The sequence below is a fragment of the Lepus europaeus genome, chromosome 4, assembly GCF_033115175.1.
Source record: "Lepus europaeus isolate LE1 chromosome 4, mLepTim1.pri, whole genome shotgun sequence".
Taxonomy (NCBI): Eukaryota; Metazoa; Chordata; class Mammalia; order Lagomorpha; family Leporidae; genus Lepus; species Lepus europaeus.
The window spans coordinates 77,481,070-77,507,597 of record NC_084830.1 but is presented as its reverse complement, the minus strand read 5'-3'; the positions used below and the strand labels follow the sequence as shown (position 1 = coordinate 77,507,597).

At 40.3% G+C, this 26,528-nt stretch overlaps 1 protein-coding gene across 2 annotated transcripts in view; it reads right to left on the bottom strand.

The window, feature by feature from the left end:
• Positions 1 to 356: 356 nt before the first annotated feature.
• ARMC1 (armadillo repeat containing 1) overlaps positions 357 to 26,528 on the bottom strand; it is a 31,782-nt gene continuing 5,610 nt past the window's right edge. The window contains exons 2-7 of one of the 2 annotated variants that reach the window (XM_062188431.1): positions 23,600 to 23,817; positions 15,382 to 15,473; positions 7,874 to 8,063; positions 3,213 to 3,329; positions 3,054 to 3,128; positions 357 to 2,288 (exon numbers count right to left, since the gene is read on the bottom strand). In XM_062188431.1, coding sequence (XP_062044415.1) covers positions 2,097 to 2,288; positions 3,054 to 3,128; positions 3,213 to 3,329; positions 7,874 to 8,063; positions 15,382 to 15,473; positions 23,600 to 23,782 — 849 coding nt within the window. In that variant the 5' untranslated portion in view covers positions 23,783 to 23,817 and the 3' untranslated portion in view covers positions 357 to 2,096. Of the gene's footprint in view, positions 2,289 to 3,053; positions 3,129 to 3,212; positions 3,330 to 7,873; positions 8,064 to 15,381; positions 15,474 to 23,599; positions 23,818 to 26,528 lie in introns of those variants that run through there. The other variant, XM_062188432.1, reaches the window with a different exon arrangement.

Sequence of the window (26,528 nt, the reverse complement as noted above, 5' to 3'; positions counted from 1 at the left end):
GTTGGGAAGCAGATAAACACGAGATGCATGGGAATTGGTAACACTGACCAATGGGAGCATACACCAGACAGTCTGTGTACACACAGGCTTGAGAGTATTCAATAATGTTTCTACTACAAGAATGTAATATCCATTCAATTTTAATTATGTTACCTTTTATTATTTTACAATATATTTCAAAAAATGCCGTTACAGATGTCTTAACTGCTCTATAAGATCTGGAATAAAAGAACACTTAGAATTAGAACTCACAAACATCAAGCTGTAATACTCACTTGTACTGAACCATTTCTACCAAATGGAAGTAGATTTTTTTAAATAAGCAGATGTGCGGCAATGCAAAATAAAATACAAACTTGTTAGAACAGTAAACTTTGCTTTAATGGCTATAGAAAGGAGGTGGTTTTGTTTTCTTTTTTCAACACATCTGGTTCTGGCAGCAAGTCGCATTATACATTTAAAGCAGAATGTGCCCTGAATGCTTATATTTTCTGTTTGTGCGTGTAACTTGAATCAGATACCAGATACATGAAAAAGCATCATTCTTAATACCCTCAATGCCTCTCCCTCTAGAAGGTCACAATGTTAACAAAATCTAGACTCTCCTTGTTGATGGTAGTTTACAATTATTTTTCTCCAAGTAATACTGGATGCTTTTAATATTCTCTAAAAGAGAAGTTATGAAAATGGACGGAAACCCTCCTGGGTACAATTTGCACTTCACATTCTCCAAGTAGTAAAATAGCAGCTCTACATGTTATAAAAAAGGAATTTAAATTTCTTGTTATTAGTTTTCAATCATATTAACTTTAAAATGTATTTGGATTTAGGTGAATTTCCAAAAAGAAAATTTTAGTTGCCAAATATTTTAGAAATTTAATAAAGCATTTCACACAATTAATTAGCTTCTATCTACCAAAAAATATATGTGTGTGCATAATATATCTTACCTTAACTAAAGTTTTCTTTTTCTGGCTGCACATGAGAAACAAGATTAAATGACCAATGCTGGTTTTATTTCTTTTATAAGCAATAATTTGGGTCTTTCTTTTTTTGTTTTACTGAATATGACTGCAGCATTTTCATAATAAATTCACAAAGGCAATACAAAGAAATGCCTACTGAACAGGCTTCTGCTAGGCAACCATGTAAGTTCAACTCTTCCAAAGTGGCACTGTGGCATCACAGGCGTGCGATTTGTGTTTTCCTTTTTCAAGCTTGGCAGTTCTTTCCTACTATTTTGTCCAGCGGGAGATAGTATGTAATCACAAAGTAAGGCCTAGAGACCACTTACAAGTGCTCGCAATAGCATGGTGGACTTAACTCTCAAGAGCTGATAAAAACCAAAGTGAACAGCAGTCAACAGCAACCACATCTGGTCACATTCAAATGGTCTCCAAAAAGCACTTTGCTAAAATACATATTTCCTTCTTTTTGACTGATTTTGTATTAATCTTGTTGAAATAACAGCAAATAAGTTGCAAAGAGTTTTTGGGGTGGACTCTGTGTTCAAGTAATTATATTTTAATTTGCAAAATGGCATTAGTAATGTCCTTTCTATAAACATGGTTGGCAAAATAAAAAAAGGCACAAAAGGGGATAAACAAAAAATGGTTTCAATTTTCAGTGAAGAGGATCAAAGCACGTACTGTTCATGAAAAGCAGAGGAAAATGTTCAGTAATTCATGCACAACTTGAGCTACACAGAAACTTCTCTTCAGATACGTCTTGAGGCTTGAGGAGAAAGTAAGTTTTCCTAATCACGTGCTTCATGTAAAATAAAACGTAAAGCTGCACATACAGGTTTGGTTTCAACAGTGGACCCATGTTTTTAAAAAATGAGGCAACGAAACAAAGGAAAATAAAACCAAAATACCTTCAGGAACAAAGCAATTCCACCTGTAGCCTCTGTCCTTTTTATCACCCAGTAGGGTAGAATGTCCAATCAAATGTAAAATGCAGCATACGCAATCCTGTAATCTAAAAACTTTTTCATGATAACTTATTGCAAATTGCACTTGACAGTTCACCACAACAATGGAAAACTGGCCCCTTGTTGGTTCACACTGTCCTTGAGCCCCAAAGTGAAGTTGAAGTCACCAGTAAAATGACCTGGATAAAAAGTTTGCAGCTGTGCTCAGCCAGCTAGCTCCACCCTCCGGGTGTGAGCCGACCCGGGACACTGCTTTGTCCTGCTCCTTGGTGGGACTCTCATCCTCGGGCAGGTAGTCGGGCAGCTCTGTGTTCTGCTCTACTTCCACAGGAGTATCTTGGAACGGGACCAGCATCTGGAACACAGAACATATTAAAGAGTACCACAAAATCAAGGTTACGGTCAACTCTGCTCTTCATTCTAATTACCATATTTATTCTCAGGGGCTCTGTTCTTGCTAAAATGTCCCCATTACATGACAGTAGTCCCAGTCACTGAGCAAGGTCTAAACGCAGAACAAGAAAAATAACAAATGAGAATTCAGAGGCTGACCTAACTATCTTGGAGTAGATGAGTAACCTATGTCTATGAAAAGATGACCAAAGTTAATGTCTGGCCATGTGGGTCCCTAGAGAGCCATGGAACCTCCCATTGATGAAGACCCAAATGAACTCACGGCATTCAGATTCATTTCTTTTTTAAAATTACACACTCATTTTCGTATCACAATGCTACTGGAAAGAGTAGCAACAGGCAAAGATTTTGACCAAATTTATTTCCCCAATGGGATGCACCTTTATTTTATTTTTCAGATTGGAAAAATAGTTAAAATTGGGAAGAAAGTATTAAACCATGTATCCAATGCAAAGAAATCAGGTATCCTATATTTCCATACAAATTCAGCAAAATATCTCCACTGAGAAAATTTTCTTCAAAAGAATAGATTCTGAAATCTACAACAGATCTGTATATATTTCTAAGACAGTTAACTGCTAACCAAGAAACATCACATTCTTAAACAGCCAGCATCTACTTGTCTAGAAATATTGGCAATCTGTGAGCCATAAAAGACAATAAAGAGTCTGAATTAGATATAAAGCAAACTAAATGCAACCTTTACCTCTTCTCCACTTTCACTTTTCACAACTTGCTGAGCTTTCATAACCTTGGTTGATGCTATTGCTGATGCCAAAGCCTGGAACAGGATAAGAGGGATCAATTTTGAACATTGATTTGTTTACCTGTAACCTTAGGCATTTTTCAGCCATGTTATACTAACCTCCACCTTCAAATCTGAACGGATTCGCACCACACATCTTTGAACAGCCATTTGAAAAGTAAAGCTAATAACACCTTTAATTTTTAACAAAGCCTCTTCACATAGATTTCTCCGAGACTGAAAAATAAAAGGAAATTGTTATTAAATATGATAAAATAATAACAGGGAATACATCAACTCAAATCATCCTAAACTGGTCATTTTTATTATATTTTGGGGGAATGGGGTGTAGAGCTAGAACATGAACCCAGATACTCCGATACAGTATTTGCGTGCCCACAAGTGACCTCATAACCACTGTGTCAAATATGTGTCCCTCCTCTGTAGTATTAACAACTTTGTAAGAAGTTAGTCAGGGGGCCGGCGCCGTGGCTCATTTGGTTGATCCTCCGCCTGCGGCGCTGGCAACCCATATGGGCGCCAGGTTCTAGTCCCGGCTGCTCCTCTTCCAGTCCAGCTCTCTGCTGTGGCCGAGGAGTGCAGTGGAGGTTGGCCCAAGTGCTTGGACGCCTGCACCTGCATGGGAGACCAGGAGAAAGCACCTGGCTCCTGGCTTTGGATCGGCGCAGCACCGGCTGTTGTGACCATTTGGGGAGTGAACCAACGGAAGGAAGACCTTTCTCTCTGTCTCTCTCTGTCTGTAACCCTACCTGTCAAATAAATAAAAGAAATAAAAATAAGATAAAAAAAGTTAGTCAATTCACATTTTAAACAAAAGTACAGGAAAAAAAATGCCAAAAAGCAGAAAAAAAAGACAGCACTCTAGCTGAAGCATGAGCAAACTACAGTCCATCAGCTGACTCTGTAGATGACATTTCACTGGAACATGGCCAAACTCACTCATTCATGTATCATATGGCATGAGTTTCCTGCTAAGGCAGAAAGCTGACAGAGACCCATGTCAACGTGCAAAGCCCAGAATATTTACTCCCTGACCCTATAAAGAAAAGGTTTACTGGGACAGATGTTGTGGCACAGAAGGTTAAAACATCATATGCAATGCTGGCAGCCCATACCCACATCCCACTTCAGAGTGCCCATTTGAGTCCCGAATGCTCCTCTTCTGATTAGCTCCCTGCTAATGCACCTGGGAAGGCAGTGGAAATGGCCCCAGTACTTGGGCTGGGGCCCCTGCCACCCACATGAGAAACCACTATGGAGCTCCAGCTTCTGGCATCAATCTGGCCCAGCCCTGAACATTGTACACCATTTGGGGAGTGAGCAAGTAGTTGATGGAAGACATCTCTCTGACACTCTTCCTTTCATATAAATAATTTAATTAAAAAAAAAAAAAAGCTCAATTCTGGAATCATACTACCTAGATTCAAATATTGACTCATCTTTTCATTTCCTCCACCTATGTGACTTGGATATGTTATTTAACCATTCTAAAACTCAATTTTCCATTCTACAAAAATAAGATAATGACATACCTCTTGGAGTTGATTATCAAATCAGATAATCAATGAAATATATTTATCCTGAGTGCCAGGTTATGTCACTAAAAAGTGCTGAACAAGATAACGCAGTGCTAGTGTTAACTTGCTAGTGTTTTCTTTTGTATTTTGGCAATCACATTCTTGCTATATATTTGGCCTATGTTTTTCTAAGTGCTTTATTGGGTTTTATTATTTAGTTTGTGCTAGTTTTAAAAAAGAATTATATTCTTAGTCACTACAATGTGATGGTACTAAAGATATTTCAATATCTTAATATCTTGCATTCAATCTATATTTATCAGAACTTTCTTCCTAAACATTTTTCAAGATCTTGTAGCTCCAAATTCAGTAAGACAGGTGTTACCTTATTTGGCTCTGTTACAGATAATATGCATAAGGAAGGCTTCCTCTCATAAGAATACTTCAAAAAGCTTGTAGAAAATATAATTTAAAAATAATTTATTTTGGCCCAAATATTTTTTAAATCCATGCACATTTTTTATCATAGTATGCACTTTCCATGAACTTTTTATATAAAGACTCCTTTTTATGTACAAAAACCTAAATCTTGAGGCCTGATCACCTAAATTCTATAACTAGAAAAAGCTATGGATAATCTATTATAACCAAACCTAGCATAGGTAAAGGAATAAATGATGTTCTGCCAGTTGCCACCCATAAATATGTAAAAGAAACAAAGATTTCATTCCAAACATATACTCTAAGAAATATTAAATGGGGCTGGTGCTGTGGCATAGCAGGTGAAGCCACCTGCAGTGCTGGCATCCCATACAGGTGCCAGTTTGAGACCTGACTGCTCTACTTTCCATTCAGCTCTCTGCTATGGCCTGGGAAAGCAGTAGAAGATATCCCAAGTCCTTGGGCCCCGGCACCCATGTGGGAGACCTGGAAGAAGCTCCTGGCTCCCAGCTCCTGGCTTTTGATCGGCACAGCTCCAGCCGTTGTGGCCAACTGGGGAGTGATCCAGCAGATGGAAGACCTCTCTCTCTCTCTCTGCCTCTCTTCTCTCTGTGTAAATCTGACTTTCAAAAAAATAAATATTAAAAAAAAAAAATTCCAGTCAGTCCAAAGAAGCCAGAAAAAAAAGAGGAAAAATGGAACAAAGGACAGAGCAAATAGAAAGCAATCAGCAAAATGGCTATTTCAAATCCAATAAGTAATCATGCTAAATGTAAATGGTCCAAATACTCCAGTTAAAAGGCAGGTTTTTAGATTAGATCAAAAAATCAACACTTGGGGCCGGTGCTTTGGCGTAGTGGATAAAGCCGCTGCTTGCAGTGCTGGCATCCCATATTGACACTGGTTCCAGTTGTGGCTGCTCCACTTCCAATTCAGCACTCTGCTATGGCCTGAGAAAGCAGTGGAAGATGGCCCAAACCCTTGGGCCCTTGCACCTGTGTGGGAGACCTGGAGGAAGCTCCTGGCTCCTGGCTTCAGATGGGCACAGCTCCAGCTGTTGCGGCCAATTGTGGAATGAACCAGCGGAATGAAGACCTCTCTTTCTGCGTGACTCTGACTTTCAAGTAAAATAAATCAATCTTTAAAAAAAAAAAAGCAACACTTGACTAGATGATGCCTGGAAGAAATCCACTTTTAAGTATAGCTATAAATATAAGATATAAGGGTTGGTGCTTAGTGTAAGGGTGAAGAATAAATTCATAAGGAACCACAAGTTATGTAGAATTGCAAATGGAATTCCACAATACTTGAAAAGATTTTGTACAAATGGTATTATTTCTTCCAGTATAGCCACCCAGGGCCTGAAGTTGGTTTTTAATTGCAACTTCTTTTTCTTAGTAGATATGGAGGAAATTCAGTCAAGTATTTCTTCCTGAGTGGGCTATGGTAATTGTCTTTCAAGAAATTTCCCCATTTCGTCAGCATTATCAAGTTTATTAGTATAAAGTTATTTAACATATTATTTTATCCTTTTAATATCTGTAAGAGCTATAATGATGTCCTGTCTGCTACTGACACTGTTTTTCATTTCACTGATTTCTGTTCTTTTTTGTTTTGTTCTTCTGTTTGCTTTGGCTTTAATTTGCTCTTCTTCTTCTACCTTTTTAGGGTAGAAGCTTATCTTTCCTCTTTTGTAAACATTTTGTGTGAATGAATTTCCACTCTAAATACTGTGTCAACTGCTCCCCACAAATTGATGTTATACTTTCATAATTATTCAAGATGCTTTCTAATTCCTCTTTTTTTTTTTCTTTTTGACAGGCAGAGTGGACAGTGAGAGAGAGACAGAGAGAAAGGTCTTCCTTTTTGCCATTGGTTCACCCTCCAATGGCCACCGCGGTTGGTGCACTGCAGCCAGTGCATCGCGCTGATCCGATGGCAGGAGCCAGGTGCTTATCCTGGTCTCCCATGGGGTGCAGGGCCAAGCACTTGGGCCATCCTCCACTGCACTCCCTGGCCACAGCAGAGAGCTGGCCTGGAAGAGGGGCAACCGGGACAGAATCCGGTGCCCCGACTGGGACTAGAACCCGGTGTGCCGGCGCCGCAAGGCGGAGGATTAGCCTAGTGAGCCGCGGCGCTGGCCTCTAATTCCTCTTTTGATTTATTCACTAATGCATGGATTATTTTGGAAACTCAGATTCTTGAAGTTTGAGGGAAATTTTCCAGGTTATGTTTCTATTACTGATTTCCAGTTTTCTTTCATTATGCTCACAGAACATGATTTTAATTCTTTTAAATTTATTATGTTTTATGGCCCAAAAAATGGTCTATTACTAGTGAATATTCCATGTGCATAAAAAAACCTGAGTATTACCCTGTTGTGAGATAGACTATTGTATAAATATCAATTAGGTTTAGATGATTTGTATTACTATTCAAGTATTTGATACCCTTATTGATTTTCTGTATGCTTCTTGTAATAATTGAGGGTACTGTTCAAATCTTTAGCTCTAACTATGGATTTGCCAATTTCTCCCAGCATTTCTGTCAGTTTTTGCTTCATGTGTTTGGAAGCTTTCTTATTAGAGGCCTAAGTACTTGATATTGTTATGTCCTCTGATGAAAAGACGTCTTTAGCATAAAATGAGTACAAAATACTGATACTGACTCTTACTCTTGAAGACATCAAATGACACTGAAAAAAAAAAAAAAAAAAAAACAAAAAAAAAAAACAAACCAAAAACCTAGGTGACACAATTTCTCTTGCTCCTCTTATGATCAACATGTCTGTAAAATTCTCACCGTATCATCAAGACCATCTATATGCAAAACCACTGTTTTGGCACGTTTGTTTGTAGTTCCCAGAAAAAACTGAGCTTTCCTTCGACGTGAATTCACTTCACTGAAGCTATCACCATCTGCCATATTAGAGGACTGAAGAATGTCATAGATTTCAGAGGCCAGGAGTTTTGTTTCTCCTGGAGTTGTAGTTCTGGAAAAGAGACACATACAAATTAATAAATCAGTCTTGTCCTTCTACTCACTATTCTGTAGTCTTATTTCTCAACTTTAAGGACCCTTATTTCCTTCACTTTGATGCCTTGTTCAATTTAAAAGCAATATAATAATGCAACAAAAAAAAAGTATCTTGTCCATCTTTTATTTCATTTTTAAACTTGAGGTTCATTGAGATCCAAAACCCATCACTACAGTGGTACAAAATACATTTACTTGAAAGCATTAATTAAATAGGAAATAAACTAACAAGATCATGTTATAACATGTCTTTAGATTACCATTAACATAAACCTTCAATTTGAAAGTATCCATATCTTCAAGACAATATATAAAAATCTACAAGGAGAAAACAAATTAGGCTAGGATCATGTATATTAGCTAATTTTAAAAATTTTTTTCTTTTTTGACAGGCAGAGTGGACAGTGAGAGAGAGAGAGACAGAGAAAGGTCTTTCTTTGCCGTTGGTTCACCCTCCAATGGCTGCTGCGGCCGGCGCGCTGTGGCCAGCGCACCACGCTGATTCGAAGCCAGGAGCCAGGTGCTTCTCCTGGTCTCCCATGCAGGTACAGGGCCCAAGCACTTGGGCCATCCTCCACTGCACTCCTGGGCCACAGCAGAGAGCTGGCCTGGAAGAGGAGCAACCGGGACAGAACCTGGCGCCCCAACCAGGACTAGAACCTGGCGCCACAGGTGGAGGATTAGCCTATTGAGCTGCGGCGGCCGGCGGTATATTAGCTATTTTAAGAAAGAAATTTTTCATGCATTCTTTCCTTAATTTATACTTTCATATCTTTTATAAAACAAGTATATTTCATAAACCATGTCTCAAGCAAAAGTATTCATTCTTAAACTTTTAAATCCCACTGTATTTTTTCATATCAACATCTAGGTATCAGCACTGTAGTACAGCAGGTAAAGCCGCTGCCTGTAGCACCAGCATCCTGTATGGGTTCCGGTTGTAGTCCTGGCTGCTCCACTTCTGATCCAGCTCTCTGATATGGCCTGGGAAAGCACTGGAAGATGGCCCAAGTCCTTGGGCCCTGCACCCACGTGGGAGACCTGGAAGAAGCTCCTGACTCCTAGCTTCGAATCAGCACAACTCTGTTCATTGCAGCCATTTGGGGAGTGAACCAGCGGATGGAAGACCTCTCTCTCTCTCTGCCTCTCCTCCTCTCTCTGTGTAACTCTGACTTCCAAATAAAAACAAATAAATCTTAAAAAAAAAAAAATCCTAGTGCTCTATTAATGTAACTTTCTGCAATGACAGAAATGTTCTACGTCTGTACCTGAAAGGTAACCAAAGCAAGTAAAGAAACAAATTTTATTTATTTTTAATTAAATAGCATATGTAAGAGGTTACCATAATGGACGGCACAAATCTAATGTTCTAATTAATTAACTGAATTTAATAAAAAAAAAAAAGTACATATAACTCTAAGAACATAATCCTTATTTCACCAATAAATAGGTTTGGTTAAATCCACACCTTTTAATATATATCCAAGGCCTTAAAAACTGAATCTGCTCATTTTGTCTTTTTACTATAATTCTTCAAGTTAATTGACTATGGCATTTATCTATCTCCTACAAAGTGATGCATTTTCATATATCCTTTTTGTTGTTCTTTGTTGTGAAATGCAGAATGTAGAATGCAGGAATCCTTTATACTATTTTTAAAAGTTTTCTGTAGGTCAGATATTATTTCAACATAAAGTGAAGGCATAAAGATACTTTTTTTATCCACATCAAAGATTTCAGCAAGGACACACCACCATTTATTATAATATTCTTTTAAAATAAAGAACTGCAGGGAGGGGTCAGTGTTGTGGCATTGTGGGTAAAGCCACTGCCTGCAGTGCCAGTATCCCATATGGGTGCCAGTTCCTGTCCCGGCTGCTCCACCTCTGATCCAGTTTCCTGTCATTGGCCTAAAAAAAGCAGGGGCCCTAGTGCTTGAGCCCCTGCACTCACATGGGAGACTCAGAAGAAGCTCCTGGCTCCTGACTTTGGCCTGGCTCAGCCCTGGCTGTTGCAGCCATTTGGGGAATAAACCAGCAGGTGGAAGATCTCTCTCTGAAAAGTCTTTTGGATAAATTCATAAATCTTAAAAAAAATAAAATAAAATAAAATAAGAAGAAGAAGAAGAAGAGAAGAACTTTAGGGAGAGGCATATGCCACAGCAATTAAGACATTGTTAGGACATTGCTAGGGATGTCTACATCCCATATCACAGTGCTTGGCTCTGTTTCAGATCCAGCTTCCTGTTAATGCACACCCTGCCAAGGATCCCTGGCAGACAGTAGGTAATAGTCCATGTACTTGAGTACCCGCCACCCATGTGGGAGACTCAGAGTTCCAGGATCCTGGTTTCAGCCTAGAGTAGCCCCAGCTGTTGGGAGTTTTGATTAGTGAACCAGCAGATATAAGACCTTTCTGTCTGCCTCTGTCTGTTTTTCAAATAATAGTAAAAATTCATTTAAAACATTTTTTAACGATTTATTTTATTTATTTGAAAGATAGAGTTAGAGAGATAGAGACTGCTAGAGAGGTCTTCCATCCGCTGGTTCACTCCCCAAATGGCTGCAATAGCCAGAGCTGCACTGACCCAGAGCCAGGGGCCAGGAGCTTCTTCTGGATCTCCTTCATGGGTGCAGGGGCCCAAGGACTTGGACCATCTTCTACTGCTTTCCCAGGCCATAAAGAGAACTGGATAGAAAGAGGAGCAGCTGGGACTCAAACCCGTGCCCATATGGGATGCCAGTGCTTTAATCCACTGTACCACAGCGCTGGTCCCAATTAAAAATTTCTGAAAACTAGAACCTTAGGGGGCCGGTGCTGTGAAGTTGCTGGTTAAGCCTTTACCTGCAGTGCATGCATCCCATATGAGCGCCAGTTCATGTCCCAGCTGTTCCTCTTCTGATCCAGCTCTCTGCCTGCCATGGCCTGGGAAAGCAGAAGATGGCCCAAGTGCTTGAGCCCTGCACCCATGTGGGAGACCCGAAAGCAGCTCCTGGTTCCTGGCTTCTAACAGCCTGGCCATTTGGGGAGTAAGCCAGTGGATGTAAGACCTCTCATTCTGTCTCTAACTCTACCTCTCAAATAAATAATCTTTTTTTAAAATATTTATTTTATTTATTTGAAAGACAGAGTTACAGAGAGAGGTAGAGACAGAAAGAGAGGTCTTCTATCCGCTGGTTCGCTCCCCAGATGGCCGCAACGGCCGGAGCTGCACCAATCTGAAGCCAGGAGCCTCTTCTGGGTCACCCACGTGGGTGCAGGGGCCCAAGGACTTGGGCCATCTTCTACTGTTTTTCCAGGCCATAGCAGAGAGCTGGATCGGAAGAGGAGCAGCCAGGACTAAAACCACACGCATATGGGATGCTGGCGCTTCAGGCTAGGGCATTAACCTGCTGCGCTACAGCGCTAGCCCCAATAAATTAATTTTAAAAAAACAAACAAAAAAACAACTAGAATCTTAGAAGTTTAGAAGTTCCCCAGATGCACTCAGATATTTCAAAGTTGAAATGCCACATTTCATTCCAGTGGCCTTTATTTACAGTATACCCTTGTTAGATATTCTCAAGTGGCTTAGGAAATACATCTTGGGATGTGTGTTTGGCATAGCAGTTAAGATGCCTCTTGGAAAACCTATATCCCTTATCCAGAATGCCTGGGTTCAAGCCCTGGCTCTGCTTCTAATTCCAGCTTCCTAGGAGGCAGGAGGTGATGACTCAAGTAGTTAGGTCCCTGTCACCCAGTTAAGAAACCTGGACTGGGTTTCAGGTTCCTAGCTTTGCCTGACCCAGCCCTGGCTGTTGCAGGCATTTGGGGAGTGAACTAGTAGACAGAAGATTGATCTCTTCCCCCTGCCACACATAAATAAAAAGGAATATTTTTTTAAAAAAATGCACCTTGTATTAGCAGTGTAACTCTTGAAGTACCAATTAACAAATATTTCAAACTGGATTTAAAGTTCTCCTTAAACTACCATCTTAAAAACTCTTTTCAGAAAGGAATCTAGGACTAAAAATATAATATGAAAGGTTCTATCCTTTAATACTTTAATAACAAGCTTTTATTTATGGAAAAGATTAAAATTAGAATATAATGTCAGAGTCATTCTGAGTGACAGAGAGCTGAAATTCTTTTCAGTTAAAGAACTAAAGATAACAGCGATTTTGAAATCAATCCAAGTGTCAATTTGTAAGCACCAAGTTGACCTCACAAGTCAAAACTGCTGTTGAATACATGTTCTAATCTCAGCAAAATTCTCTAGCAAAACATGAGATGGGAATTAAACAACAGAAATTATATATTATATATATATATATTATATATTATATAATACTCTCCTCTGCTTCTCAAAGGAAGAAAAACCTCCATTTTTCCTCCCTACTCCTGTTCCTCCCACCCCCCCAGGTGAACACTGCCAGATATAAGGCTCTTCAGTTAATAGGGTAGCATCTTTTCACACCAGATTTTCTTTATTCTCCAGGTCTTCCTGGAACATGGAAAAGTCCTCCTTGCACTTCTTTAGTGGCATGGTTCCAGAGCAGCATAACCAGCTCTCCCGTAACTCAGTACTCTGAGACAGAGGCTGCTCTGCAAGTTTGCTTCTAATCCCATTCTGACTGGCTGGCTGTCATGAAGTAGCGATACCAAAGAACACAAGGACAGCATCTAATATCCATCTCTTGTGCTATCATTTGCCAAGGTGACTCTATATGAAAGGGGTACTAATTAGCTCATAAGTTTGTTAAGTCAGAACTGTGAAAAATCAGTCATCTGCATCTGGTAATAAAGATATCAAAATGCAAAATAATGTCTAAAGGACAGATAAGTGAGTTTATATTGGCACCTCGATGATAAAGATATAAAACCCGTTCTGCTCCACTTCTCACTCTGACTTCTTACAAATTTTAAGAAAAGAAACACAGCCAGCGCCACGGCTCACTAGGCTAATCCTCCGCCTTGCGGCGCCGGCACACCGGGTTCTAGTCCCGGTCGGGGCACCGGATTCTGTCCCGGTTGCCCCTCTTCCAGGCCAGCTCTCTGCTGTGGCCCGGAAGTGCAGTGGAGGATGGCCCAAGTGCTTGGGCCCTGCACCCCATGGGAGGCCAGGAGAAGCACCTGGCTCCTGCCATCGGAACAGCGCTGTGCACCGGACGCAGCGCACCAACCGCAGCGGCCATTGGAGGGTGAACCAACAGCAAAAGGAAGACCTTTCTCTCTGTCTCTCTCTCTCACTGTCCACTCTGCCTGTCAAAAAAAAAGAAACACATATGTAGACAATTGCAATAAGATTACCAAAGCAATCTCATTTAAAAAAAAAAAAAAAAAACTTCGTGCAAGCCATGAGATGGGTCACAATGCAGTATTAAACAAGTTGACCTAAAATCTGACTGTAACACTTCAAAGTCTTGATGTTTACAAGTAAAAACACACGGTTTTATCAACCTAATTATCATATTAGGATAGCACTCAAATACACTGATAAACTTCTAAGGCGGTTAGAAGTTTGGTAAACAAAGGAGGCTTTTAAAAAACCTGCAAGGCAGTCTTCAAATCTGACATCTCCAGATTTTTATATATATATATATGTGTGTGTGTGTATATATATGTGTTTATATATATGTATATACACATATATAAATATATATTTATATACACTGAGAAATGTATATAAATATGTACACTGAAAAATGCATATAAAAAATTGGTACCTCAGGTCACTGCTTCTCAAAGGGTTGAAGGATCAAATTATAATGGAGTACAAGATGACTGTTTCACTATCAAGCAACAATCACCACATTGTTCTAAAAATTATACCTTATTTATTTGAATTAGAAGGCTAAATCACAAAAAAAAAAAAAAGAGAAGGCTAAGTGACTGCAGTAGCCAAGCAGATAGACACTATTTGGATCTCCCTTAACAAAGAACTTGCCCATCTACTCTACAGTAGCAGAATTACCCACTACAGTGGCTTTGGGATCCATCACAAACTCAAGGTGGTGCCCTTCGCAGGCAGTCCCCAGTCAATGACTAAGCAGGGTAGGAGGAATAAGATCTGGCCATTTCTGCTCAGTGCAGGACTTCTCTCAATGGTATTCTTTGCTTGGAGCTCTCCTACTGGGTTGGCTGCATTGCAATCTGGGACCACTTTTGCCCCACTCTGCTTCCTCTTCTCTTTCACAGAAAGTCTAAAGACTTTTCCTGGTTTGTCCTTCTTTATCTTTACAGATCTTATGCTACAATAAGGCTCTTCCTTTTCTAATGCTATCTCAGGATCTCCTTCCCAGAAGATATACCTGAAATGACACACCATTTCTCTCACAAAGACACAAGCAGTCTCCCTACCATTTTACAATTATACACATATATACATATAAAACCACATTCTATAGCCATACAAGTAAAGTAGCCCTACAGAAGCACCTAAATTATGACTAAAGCTTCTCCCAGTTCCAGGGGAACTAAAATATGAATTAATTTGCTTCCATATCAGAGTGCCTGGGTTCAATACCCACCTCAGAATCTTGTCTCCACTTTCCTACTAATGCAGACCCAGGGAGGTAGTTGGGATGGCTCAAATAAGTGGTTTCCTGCCACCCATGCAGGAGACCCAGATTAAGTTACCGACTTGTGGCTTCAGTCCAACCCAACTTCAGTCATTGTAGGTATTTGGGAAGTGAACTAGCAGTTGGGAGTTCTATCTGCTTCTGAAATAAATTGATTTTAAAAATGATTCATAATTACAGTATCTGTTAAATTTTAATAAAGCTGAGCGTTTTTCTAAGGACTATTTTTTTTCAAGATTTATTTGTTATGGAGATCAGAGTTACAGGGTTCAGTCCCCAGATAGCTGCAACGGCCAGGGTTGAGCCAGGCTGAAGCCAGGAGTTTTATCCAGGTCTCCCACGTGGAGGCAGGGGCCTAAACACTTGAGTCATATTCTGCTACTTTTCCCAGGCAATTAGTAGGGAGCTGGATCAGAAGTGGAGAAGCCAGGAATCAAATCAGCGCCCATATGGGATGCTGCCATCATAGGTGGCACTGTGTTTACCAGCTCTGCCACAACGCTGACCCAGGACTATTATTAATGCCAGTGTTTAAGAATTATAAGAACATTAGCCATTGAAATATTAATCACCAAAACATTTTGAACACAGAGCCCTCATAAGTATGCATTTATAGAATTGAAAATGTGGTTAAAATTCTATATTAACTATCAGTATATATTCAACAAGATCAATTTTTCTACTGTATTAGGAAATACTATCTATTGTACTTACTTCTGTATAACATTTTGTAAGCTCAACATCATACCCAGTTCCCCTTTCATCTTCTCTCTGTTCGCACGGCATTCTGCCAAGTATCGCAGAGCCTAGAGCCGGAAAATAAGTAATAGGTTAATCAACATGCCCAAACTACTAAAGATGCTGCTAATTTATTGCAAAAGGAGAAAGAGAAAAATAAGTTATTGTTTCTTCTAGAATGACTTGGTTTTGAAGTGTTTGCAACTCTCCTTTAAATGTGATATTCAGGGGCCTGAATTGTGGCGTAGTGGGTTCAGCCACTGGCATCCTATATGGGTTCAGGTTTGAGCCCCAGTAGGTCCATTTCTGACCTAGCTCCCTGCTAATGTTCCTAGGAAAGCAGTGGAAGCTGGCTTAAGTACTTGGGCGCCTGCCACCCATGTGGGAGAGACCCATTCCTGGCTCCAGACTTTGGCCACCTATGATGGCAGCATCCCATATGGGCACTGTTGAGGCCATTCAGTGAGTAAACCAGATCTCTCTGTCATATCTCTCTCCCATTCTCTATCTCTCGCTGTCACTATGCTGTTCAAATAAATATCTTTTTTAAAGATTGTTTAAAAATCATTTGGAAGGCATAATGACAGAGAAAGGGAGACAAGGACAGAGAGATCTTCCATCTGCTGTTATCCCACATGATTACAGAAGCCAGAAGCCCAAAACCCCACCTGGGTCTCCGACAGGGGTGGCAGGGGCCCAATTATCTGAGCCATCTTCTGCTGCTTTCCTAGGTGCATTAGCAGGGAGCTGGATTGGAAGTGGAGCAACTGGGACTCAAACTGGCATTAGGATATGGGATGCTGGCACCCTTCTCCTAAAAGTTTACAAGTATTTCCTTCCCATGCTCTTTCTTTAGGAAGCTCATTTAGCTATTCACACTTTACATCTAAACACTGCTATCACCCACAGACCTCCCAATCACTCATCGTTCACAGAAAACCTTTTACCTCTGAGAATTACATCTCCAAAATCCTGCCATCTCAGTCCACTGACCTTTCACATTTCCACCAGTCCTTTACCTTCCATTTTGAAAGTGCCTAGTCATTACTGAAAACATGCCATGTGGGGTAGGCATTTAGCCTAGCTGTTAAGACACCTGAGTCCCAACTTGTAGTACCTGAGTTTGATACCCGACTCCATCCAGCTCCTGACTCCAGCTTACTGCTAATGGATCCTGGGAGGCAGAAGTGACAGTTCGTGCAATTAGCTTCCTGTCAACCACATGAGAGAACTGGATTGCGTTCCTGACTCCCAGCTTTGGTCCTGGCCTAGACCCAGCCATTGCTGGCATTTGAGGAGTGAACCAGGAGATGGGAACATGTGCTTGATCTCATCCTTTCTCTCAAATTAATTTTAAATAATTTTTAAAAGAAGAGAATGTGCCATCTATGAAATAAAAAATTCAACAACCTCTTTTCTTTTTAGAAACTACTCCTATAACAACCTCCACTTCAGCCCATAAAGAATGAACTGCTCCAAGAACTGCCCTTCATCCATAAAAAATGAACAAATGGAACATGTATTAGATGCTTGTTTCCAGACACTGGGCAAGAAACAGCAAAGGGCTGTTACCAAGGTGGGCCCCTCAGTTACCCCACTTTACAATTCTAAAGGTAGTTTCTAGATTGTAGCATAGGGAAGGGGCCCCAAATGGAAGCCAGAAGTCTTCTGAGTTCAGGAGGCAGAGATGAGAGTTGAGCAGTTTGGAATTTGCGAAGCAGAACAACAGAGGAGGGATATGCACCGCAAGAGGAGATCTACAGAAGAGAGCCCAGAATCTTCAGGTGAATACTGATCTGTACATGCCTGGGATAACAGGCTGCATGGCTAGGGAACAGAATCACTAGAAAACATGGAAAACAATTCTTGGAGCTCACAAAACGGGCTGAGAATAGTTTGGTTGCTACCAGCCAGGGGTACAAAGATCTCATCATGTAAGAGGCATCAAGGGGGCCGGTGCTGTGGCGCAGTGGGTTAAAGCCTTGGCCTAAAGTGCCGGCATCCCATATGGGCGCCAGTTCTAGCCCTGGCTGCTCCTCTTCGATCCAGCTCTCAGATATGGCCTGGGAAAGCAGTAGAGGATGGCCCAAGTCCTTGGGCCCTTGCATCCACGTGGGAGACCCAGAGGAAGTTCCTGGCTCCTGACTTCGGATTGGCTCAGCTCCGGCCGTTATAGCCATATGGGGAGTGAACCAGCAGATGGAAGACCTCTCTGTCTCTACCTCTCTCTGTAACTCTGTCTTTCAAATAAATAAAATAAATCTTAAAAAAAGAGGCATCAGGGAGAACCCTCAGAGAAGCATCACTTGGGGCAGGTGTTTGGCACAGAGGTTAAGTCACCACTTGGAGTACTGGGTTCGAGTCTCATCATCCACCTCTGACCCAGCTTCCTGCTAATGTGCATCCTGGCGGGCAGAAGGTGACAGCCCAAGTACTTGGGTCACTGCCACCCACACAGGAGACCCAAAATTGAGCTCTAGGTCCTGGCTTTGGCCTGGCCCTGCCCTGGCTGTTGCAGATATTTGGAGAGTGAACCAGTAGATGCAAGATGAGAAATGTCTAGTAGCATCTAATTAAAAATCACCAAGCATGAAAAGAAGCCAAGAAACTATAACCCATAATGCAGAAGGGAAAATGAAAAGCAATCAGTGAAGCAAACCAAGAGACAATACTAAGAGAGGATGAACTTAGAAGGACACCCAGTTACTACAAATGTACTCCATATGCTCAAAGATGAGTAGAAAAAGCGAAGAAAGAAATGGACATAAGAAATGACCCAAATGTAACTTATAAAAGACAAAAACATTAGACATAAAGATAAAAGAATTAGTGACCTTTAAAAATTACCAATAGGCGTGGCGCTGTGGTATAGTGGGTGGAGCTACCACCTGCAGTGCCAGCATCCCATATGAGTGCCAGTTCAAGTCCTGGCTGTTCCACTTCTGATCCAACTCCCTGCTATTGTGCCTGGGAAAGCAGTGGAAGATGGCCCAAGTGCTTGGGTCCCTGCACCCACATGGGAGACATGGAGGAGGCTCCAAGTCCTGGCTTCGGATGGTCCCAGCTCCAGTCATTGCAGCCATTTGGATGGAAGACCTCTCTCTGCTCTCTGCCTCTGACTCTCTGGAACTCTGCCTTTCAAATAATAAATCTTAAAAAAAAAAAAAAAAAAAAAAAAACTAGCAATAAATGCACCTAGAAAAGCAACAGAAGATAGTCCAATTAGTTGGGCACTTGCCACCCATGTGGGAGTCCCAGATGGAGTTATAGGCTCCTATCTTCAGCCCCAACCATTGCAGCCATTTGGGGAATGAACCAGAAGATGGAAGATTCCTTCTCTCTCTCTCTCTCTCTCTCTCTCTCTCTCTCTCTCTCTCTCTCTCTTTCTCTCTTTTCACCTACTTTTTCTAACTCTGCCTTTCAAATAAATAAATCCTTTAAGAAGAAAAAAAGCTAGCAACAGAAACTATCTAAAATAATACACAGAGAGGGAGAAACATTTTAATAAAAGAACAACAACAACAAAAAAACAGTGTGACAGTGCCCCAGGGGACAAAATACGGTAACCAACATACAAGGAATTAACAGGTTCATGGGAAATGCATATTATGAAAAAACTACATAGGTTTCAAAAAATTTCTACACCAGGGGCCGGCTAGTGAGAGCAGGTTTAGCTGCCACCAGTGACACCAGCATCTCATATGGGCTCCTGTTTGTGTCTGGGCTGCTCCTCTCCAATCCAGCTCCCTGCTAATGGCTGACCTGGGAAAAGCAGAGGAAGGTGGCTCAAATAATAAAAAACAAAACACACACAAAAAAGTCCATATCAAAGTATATCATAATAATTTACTGAAAACCGGCATTAAAGTCTCAGAAGTCAGAAAAAGGCACCATAAATCTGTATATGTGAAATATATGAAACACGTATAACAAATAAAATTTTAAAAAGGCACTATGTTGGCCGGCGCTGTGGCTCAACAGGCTAATCCTCCGCCTTGCGGCACCGGCACACCGGGTTCTAGTCCCGGTTGGGGCGCCGGATTCTATCCCGGTTGCCCCTCTTCCAGGCCAGCTCTCTGCTATGGCCCAGGAAGGCAGTGGAGGATGGCCCAAGTCCTTGGGCCCTGCACCCGCATGGGAGACCAGGAGAAGCACCTGGCTCCTGGCTTCGGATGAGCGAGATGCGCCAGCCGCAGCGGCCATTGGAGGGTGAACCAACGGCAAAAAGGAAGACCTTTCTCTCTGTCTCTCTTTCTCACTATCCACTCTGCCTGTCAAAAAAAAAAAAAAAAAAAAAAGGCACTATGTAGAGAGGAACAAAGATAAAAATTTCAATAATTTTCTCATTTCTCAAAGTCTGTGCAGCAACATGCTTTAAATATTTGGGAAAAAAAATCACTAGCAAACCTGTTTTACAAGAAATGTTAAAGGAAGTTCTTTAGGCTCGAAAAAAAAATTACACCAGTACAAGTCTAAATCTATATTTTAAGGGACCAAAAGCACCAGAAAAATGAGACTAAGTATATAAGACATTTAAAAAAATTTTTTTAATCTCTTTATAAAACTATTTTAGCCCCCAAAAAGTGTACTGTAAGTGTTTAAACACATGTAGAAGCAAAATGAATGATAAAAATAGCACAAACAATGGGAGGAAGAAATGAAAATACACTATTGGATGATACACAATACATGAAGTGCATGATTCATTTAAGATTGGGAAAAGTCAGACACATATTGTAAAACCTGGAGCAACCACAAAATAAATTAAAACATAAGGAATGCTAATAAGCCAACAGTGACAATAAAAGGGAATTACAAAACCTCCAGCCCGTCCTTCAGTCTCACTGGCAAGATTCATGCACTGATCCCTGTGCTTTCTGATTAGCCGCAGCACTCCATGACTTGCCTTCCTTTCCTATTTCAGCCTAGCACCTAATCCATCATTTCAACCACTCTCTTGCCAAGAGCCTAAGTTCCCTTGCATAACAGTTCAGTCCAACTTACCCAGCCAAGTATCAACCCCGGACAAATCCAACTACTTGGCTGTCAGGACCTAAAGCAGGACTGACAGGGTAGAAAAAGGAGTTTCATAATCAAGTCGTAAGTATCACATCCATTCGGTACTGCCAAACTAATGAGTTCCTCTTTCCCTACCATTCTCCTCAGTCAGCATCCTCTTATTTTCTATATTCATGACAGCCTTTTCCTCCAACCTTTCTCATTGTAGCCTTCTAAGCTCAGACATATTCAAATCTAGTCTATTAAAAAAAGACTTCCTTCACCCTCAAGTTCCTATCTAGAGACCAACACCCTCTCTTCTCATCCTTACTGCATTTCTTATTGAAACAGAACCCAAACTAGGAGCCAGGCAAATTTTACTACTGTTACTATTGCTAACTTCATATATCAATTTTTTTTTCCTGCTAACCTCCATTCAGTGAAGGCAAAATACAAAAAGCAATGCTTATTTTTGTACAAACTTGTGGTATTAGACTAATTGGGGGAATTTACCATGAGTCCTTAAGTAAAGACAGTGAATAAAACTTTTATTACACTAATTTTCTTTTAAATTGTGTATATTATAAAAAGTTTATATCATATGTGTGATGACTCCCATGTATCCTTTCACAGCTTCAATAACTATCAACCATTTGGCAATCTTGTTTCATCCTTTGCTCCTGCCCCATAACCACACTACAGTATTTTATAGCAAGTCTCAGAGAGGATATCATCTCATTTATAAATACTTCAGTACATCCCTAAAAAAATAAAATCATTACTTTTAAAATTAGTGCAATGATAATACTATTAAATTATCCTATAAAATAATGATTCTTCAAAATCATTCATTATTTGATCCATATTCATTTCCACTATTTAAGAAATGTTTATGGTTGACTTGTTCAAATCAGGTCCACATATTACACTTGGCTGACTGTCACATACCTGTCTTTTGATCCCTAATAGTTACTACCATCCCTCTCCTCCACTCCAATTCCCTTCCTATTCTAATATCATTTATTGTTCAAGAAATTATCACATTTTGGATTGGCCTAATGGCCTTGTGTTGTTAACATGTTCCTCCAGCCCCAACTTGTCCCAAAACATAATAATTCCTTCAGCATTACTAGTTACGATCCTATACATTTTTCCCTTTACCTCTTTTCCTTACTTTCTCTTCTAACCCCTTATTACAATAACAAGTGTCATGTCTGTTAACTAATGAATGGATAAACAGAATATGGCATATCCATAAAATGGAGTATTATTCTACCACAAAACGAAATTCTGTTTTTTGTTTGTTTTTTTTTTTTTAAATCGATTTATTTACTTGAGAGGCAGCTACAGACAGAGAGAGAGAGAAACAGAAGAGAGGTCTTCCATCCGCTAGTTCTATCCCCAAATGGCCTCAACGGCTGGAACTGGTCCAATCTGAAGCTGGATCAATCTGTACCATATGGGACACCAGCGCCACAGGCAGATGCTTAACCTACTACATCACAGCGCCAGCCCCACAAAAAGAAATTCTGACACAAGCCACAGTATGGATAAACCTTAGAAACTTTAAGCTAAGTGAAAGAAGCCAGTCACAGAGATCACATACAGTATGATTCTATGTATATGAAAAATTAATAGGCATTTTCACCAGAATAGGCACATACACATAAAGAATAGACTAATGATTACTTACGGACAGAGGGTGGGGGGTTGCAGAACAGGTAAAAAGTGCAGAGTTTCTTTGAGCAGCCGGGTCTCAAACCGGTGCCCATATGGGATGCCGGCGCTTCAGGCCAGGACGTTAACCCGCTGTGCTACAGCGCTGGCCCCAAAATTCACACTTGAAATTGTGGATTCTATGATGCTATGTGGCATACATCTTAAAGAGCTGTCATAGGGGCTGGCGCTGTTGTGCAGCAGGTTAAAGCCCCAGCCTACAGCACCATTATCACATATGGGCTTCAGTTTGACTCCTGGCTGCTCCACTTTCCCAGCTCCCTGCTAATGCTCCCTGTGAAAACAGCAGAGGATGGCCCAAATGCTTGGGCCCTTGCACCCATGTGGGAGACCCAGAAGAGGCTCCTGGCTCCTGACAGGCTTAGCTCCAGCGACTGTGGCCATTAGGAGTGAACCAGGAGATGGAAGACCTGTCTTTGTCTCTCTCTACCTCTCTCTGTAACTCTTTCAAATAAATAAATCTTTTTTTAAAAAAATTGTCATAAAATAAAAACTCAAATAAGAGTCTTTTAAATTTAAATGTCTACACTGATATGGACATTCCTTGTTAACTAAAAATAGGAAGTGGCAGAACATTCCAAACATGCGATTTGTTAAAGAATAAAAACAACAGGGGCACGTGTTGTGGCACAGCAGGTAAAGCCACCACCTTCAACACAGACAGCGCATATGGGCACAGGTTCATGTTCCAGCGGTACCACTTCTGATCCAGCTCCCTGCTGATGGCCTGGGAAAAGCAGCAGAGATGGCCCAAGTGTTTGGGCCTCTGCCAACTGTGTGGGTGGATAAAGCTCTTAGCTCTTGACTCCGGCCTGGCCCAGTCATGGCTGTTGCAGTCATCTGGGGAGTGAACCAACAGATGGAAGATCTTTCTCTCTTTGTGTCTCCCTTTCTCTCTGTAATTCTGACCTTCAAGTAAATAAACAAAACTTTAAAAAAAAAAACAAAAACAACAAATCATATTACCGTTTGTGTAAAAGGACTAAACACGTGTATATGTTTGTGTATAAGGAAATACAGTCCTCCCTTGGTACTGTGGGGGAATGGTTCCAGGCCCCCTCCCTACCTACACCAAAATCCACAACTCTCAAATCCCTTATAAAATGGCATAGTATTTACATATGACCTATCCACAGCCACCTACATAGTTTAAATCATCTCTAGGTCACTTTAATCACTAATACAATGTAAATATTATGTAAACAAACAGTTGTTATACTATAAAAAGTTGTACAAGAAAGTACAGACACACTTTTCTTTTTTCTGAATACTATCGATCCTGCATTGGTTGAACCAAAGAATGCAGAACACATGGATATTGAGGGCCAACTGTACGGAACATAACGTGCTCTATATCCTCTTTGAATATTTTTTTACCATGTCATCTCATGTCTTTTTCAACATCTTGCAACTCTGCAAAATTAAAACACTGAGATTGAAATTACTAATGCCAACTTACGAGCAAAGCCGAGTGGACCACAGGGGGGTTGGGATGGTCCATAAACAAAATAAGGCCAGGCAGACATCCCTGGTCCTGGACGATGGCTCGTCTATTTAATGGATCTGCTGCTAAATCTCGTAGCTGGTTAACTACTGATAGAGCATCAGGTTCTTCATTCATGGTAGAGGAGGAAGAATTCATCTTCTAGGCCATGCACGTGAAGAAAACCTCAAATTCTGTAGAAAAAGTTTACAAGATTAGTTCTAGGCTGCTGAGGTGTAGTATGACATCTGTTAAATAACTAGGATTATAGCATCTTTTGAAAGAAACAGATGAATCCAAATCACACAAAAATTAAGAACTGGCAAATTCCACAGTTTGAGAAAAGTAAAATGAACACAAGAAGCTGACTGAAGAAATCAAGCTATTTATGTGTGCACAGTGTTTAAAGAACATATGTCATGCTCAATATTCCAATAAACTTTCTCTTAGCAATACATATTTTAACACTAAAGTCACAATAAACAAGATCTTTATAGTTCAAGTTTATAACCTTTGATATGCTTCTCAAACCGTAACATTGCCAGTGCTTTTTTCCCTCTAGAATATTTTTGGGCCTGAAACAAGAGCTTCAGGGAAAAGTGGCTAGATGACAGCCTTTTTTTTTGTTTTTTGTTTTTTCTTATTCATCTATGAACAAAAAACTAACCTACTGGGTCTACAAAAGATAAAACCCCCTAGGAAAAAAAGGAAAAAATCAAAGGTGGCTGAATCCAGAAGTCCAGAAGGGTATCTTACTTGTGTCTGAGGCCAGCAGAGTTTGGGAGATTATAGTGAATCTGAACTGAATATAAGACAATCTGAACTGAATCTAAGACTTTTGAGTATGCCATATTCTACCACCTATTAGTAAAGCAAGAATAGCAAGAATGAGATAGGTAATTCATTGGACAGGTAAGGAAACAGTCACAGAGAAGCTAAATAATATGACCCAGATCCCAAAAGCTAATTAGAACAAAAGCTAATTAGTATAAACTGGGCTGAAATTGTCTTCATTATTTCCTAAACTGGTCAGCTTTCTACTTAGCATACAGCTCTTATAACTTCAGCATCTTTTTTCCACAAAAGTAAATGGTATTTTAGAAAAGTTAAACATGCAAGACTTAGAAAAGCCAAAGAAACAAAATCTTATGGAATAACCTTCATACATGCAAAAGTTAAAAACAGTAACTTCAATTAGTCCAATTACATAGTGTATTCCTTACTGGACAGAAAATAAAGTTGCAACCACTTCCCACAAATTAATGAGCTTTATGCCAATTTCAGTAACAGTACCATCTGTGAAGGCAACAGGGTCAAAATTACTCTGTAAATCCAGAAAGACAACCACAAAGTTACTTTGAGGGAAAAAAGCAATAAAGCAGAACTGGTCTTACCATGTACTGAAACATACAAAGCTATCAGAGTAATAGTAGGGAAAGGGAGAGGCAGACACAGGCTAGACATGACATCCCTTCTCTGAAATGCTCGGGACCAAAAGTGTTTCTGGTTTTGGATTTTGTTGGATATTGGAATATTTGCATATACAAATCGAGATACCTTGAGGATCCAAGTCTAAAAACAAAATTCATGCCTGTTTCCTATGCACCTTATACACATATCTTGCATGTAATTTTGTACAATGTTTTTAATAATTTTTGTGCATGAAGCAAAGTTTCATGTTGTGGGATTTCCACTCATGGCATCCTGTTAATGCCAACTCAAAAGGTTTTAGAGTGTGAAGCATTTCAGATTTCAGATGAGGGATCCTCAACTTGTACTTCTCCCAAGACAGTTATTTATGCAGTCAATACAAGAAAGAAGGCTTCCAACTGACTCAGACCTAGGTTCTCTTCTTGGTAGCTTTGTGATTTGAGGCAAATCCCTAAAACTCTGTCTCAGTTTCTTCATCAGTATAATGGGATCAATTATGACAGTTACCAAACAGCTTATTGCATAGATGAAATGATAATATGCCTAAAGGGCTTAGACTAGTATCTAGAACATGGTAAATGCTTATTAAGTGATGGATTTGAGTTATGGTGTCAGAAATCAGTGAGTGTCAGAAATCAATGAAAAATGTGATGTCAGAAATTAATGAACGGGGCCAGCGCTGTGGTGTAGAGGGTAAACTGCTGTATGCAGAGTCCATATCTCATATGGGTGCCAGTTCAAGTTCCAGCTGTTCCACTTCAATCCAGCTCTCTGCTATAGCCTGGGAAAGCAGTAGAAGATGGCCCAAGTCCTGGGGCCCCGGCACCCATGTGGGAGACCCGGAAAAATCTCCTGTCTCCTGGCTTCAGGATTGGCCCAGCTCCAGCCGTTATGGGCATTTTGGGAGTGAACAAGCAGACGGAAGACCTCTCTCTCTCTGCCTCTCTGTAACTCTGCCTTTCAAATAAATAAATAAATCTAAAAAAGAAAGAAAAAAGAAATCAATGAAAAAGAGTAAGATTATTAAAAAAATGATATTAGAATAAACTAAGCAATTAAAAACCACTAAGGATCTTTAACTCAAACCACATGACTATATACATATATACATATATACATATATACATGTATATATACATATATACATATATATATTCCTATATATATATTCCAAATAAAATACATTAGTGCATTTAGAAATCTACAAGAAAATACCAAAGAAACAACTCAGTGAAAAGAGGGCTTTGGTAGTATACCATTTGGTAGGTAATCTCAAAAGGAAAGCATTATAGCTATGACTGTAATTTTTAAAGTCAGGATAAAAAGGCCGGCGCTGTGGCTCACTTGGGTGATCCTCCACCTGCAGTACCGGCACCCCGGGTTCTAGTCCCGGTTGGGGAGCTGGGTACTAGTCCTGGTTGCTCCTCTTCCAGTCCAGCTTTCTGCTGTGGTCCTGGAGGGCAGCAGAGGATGG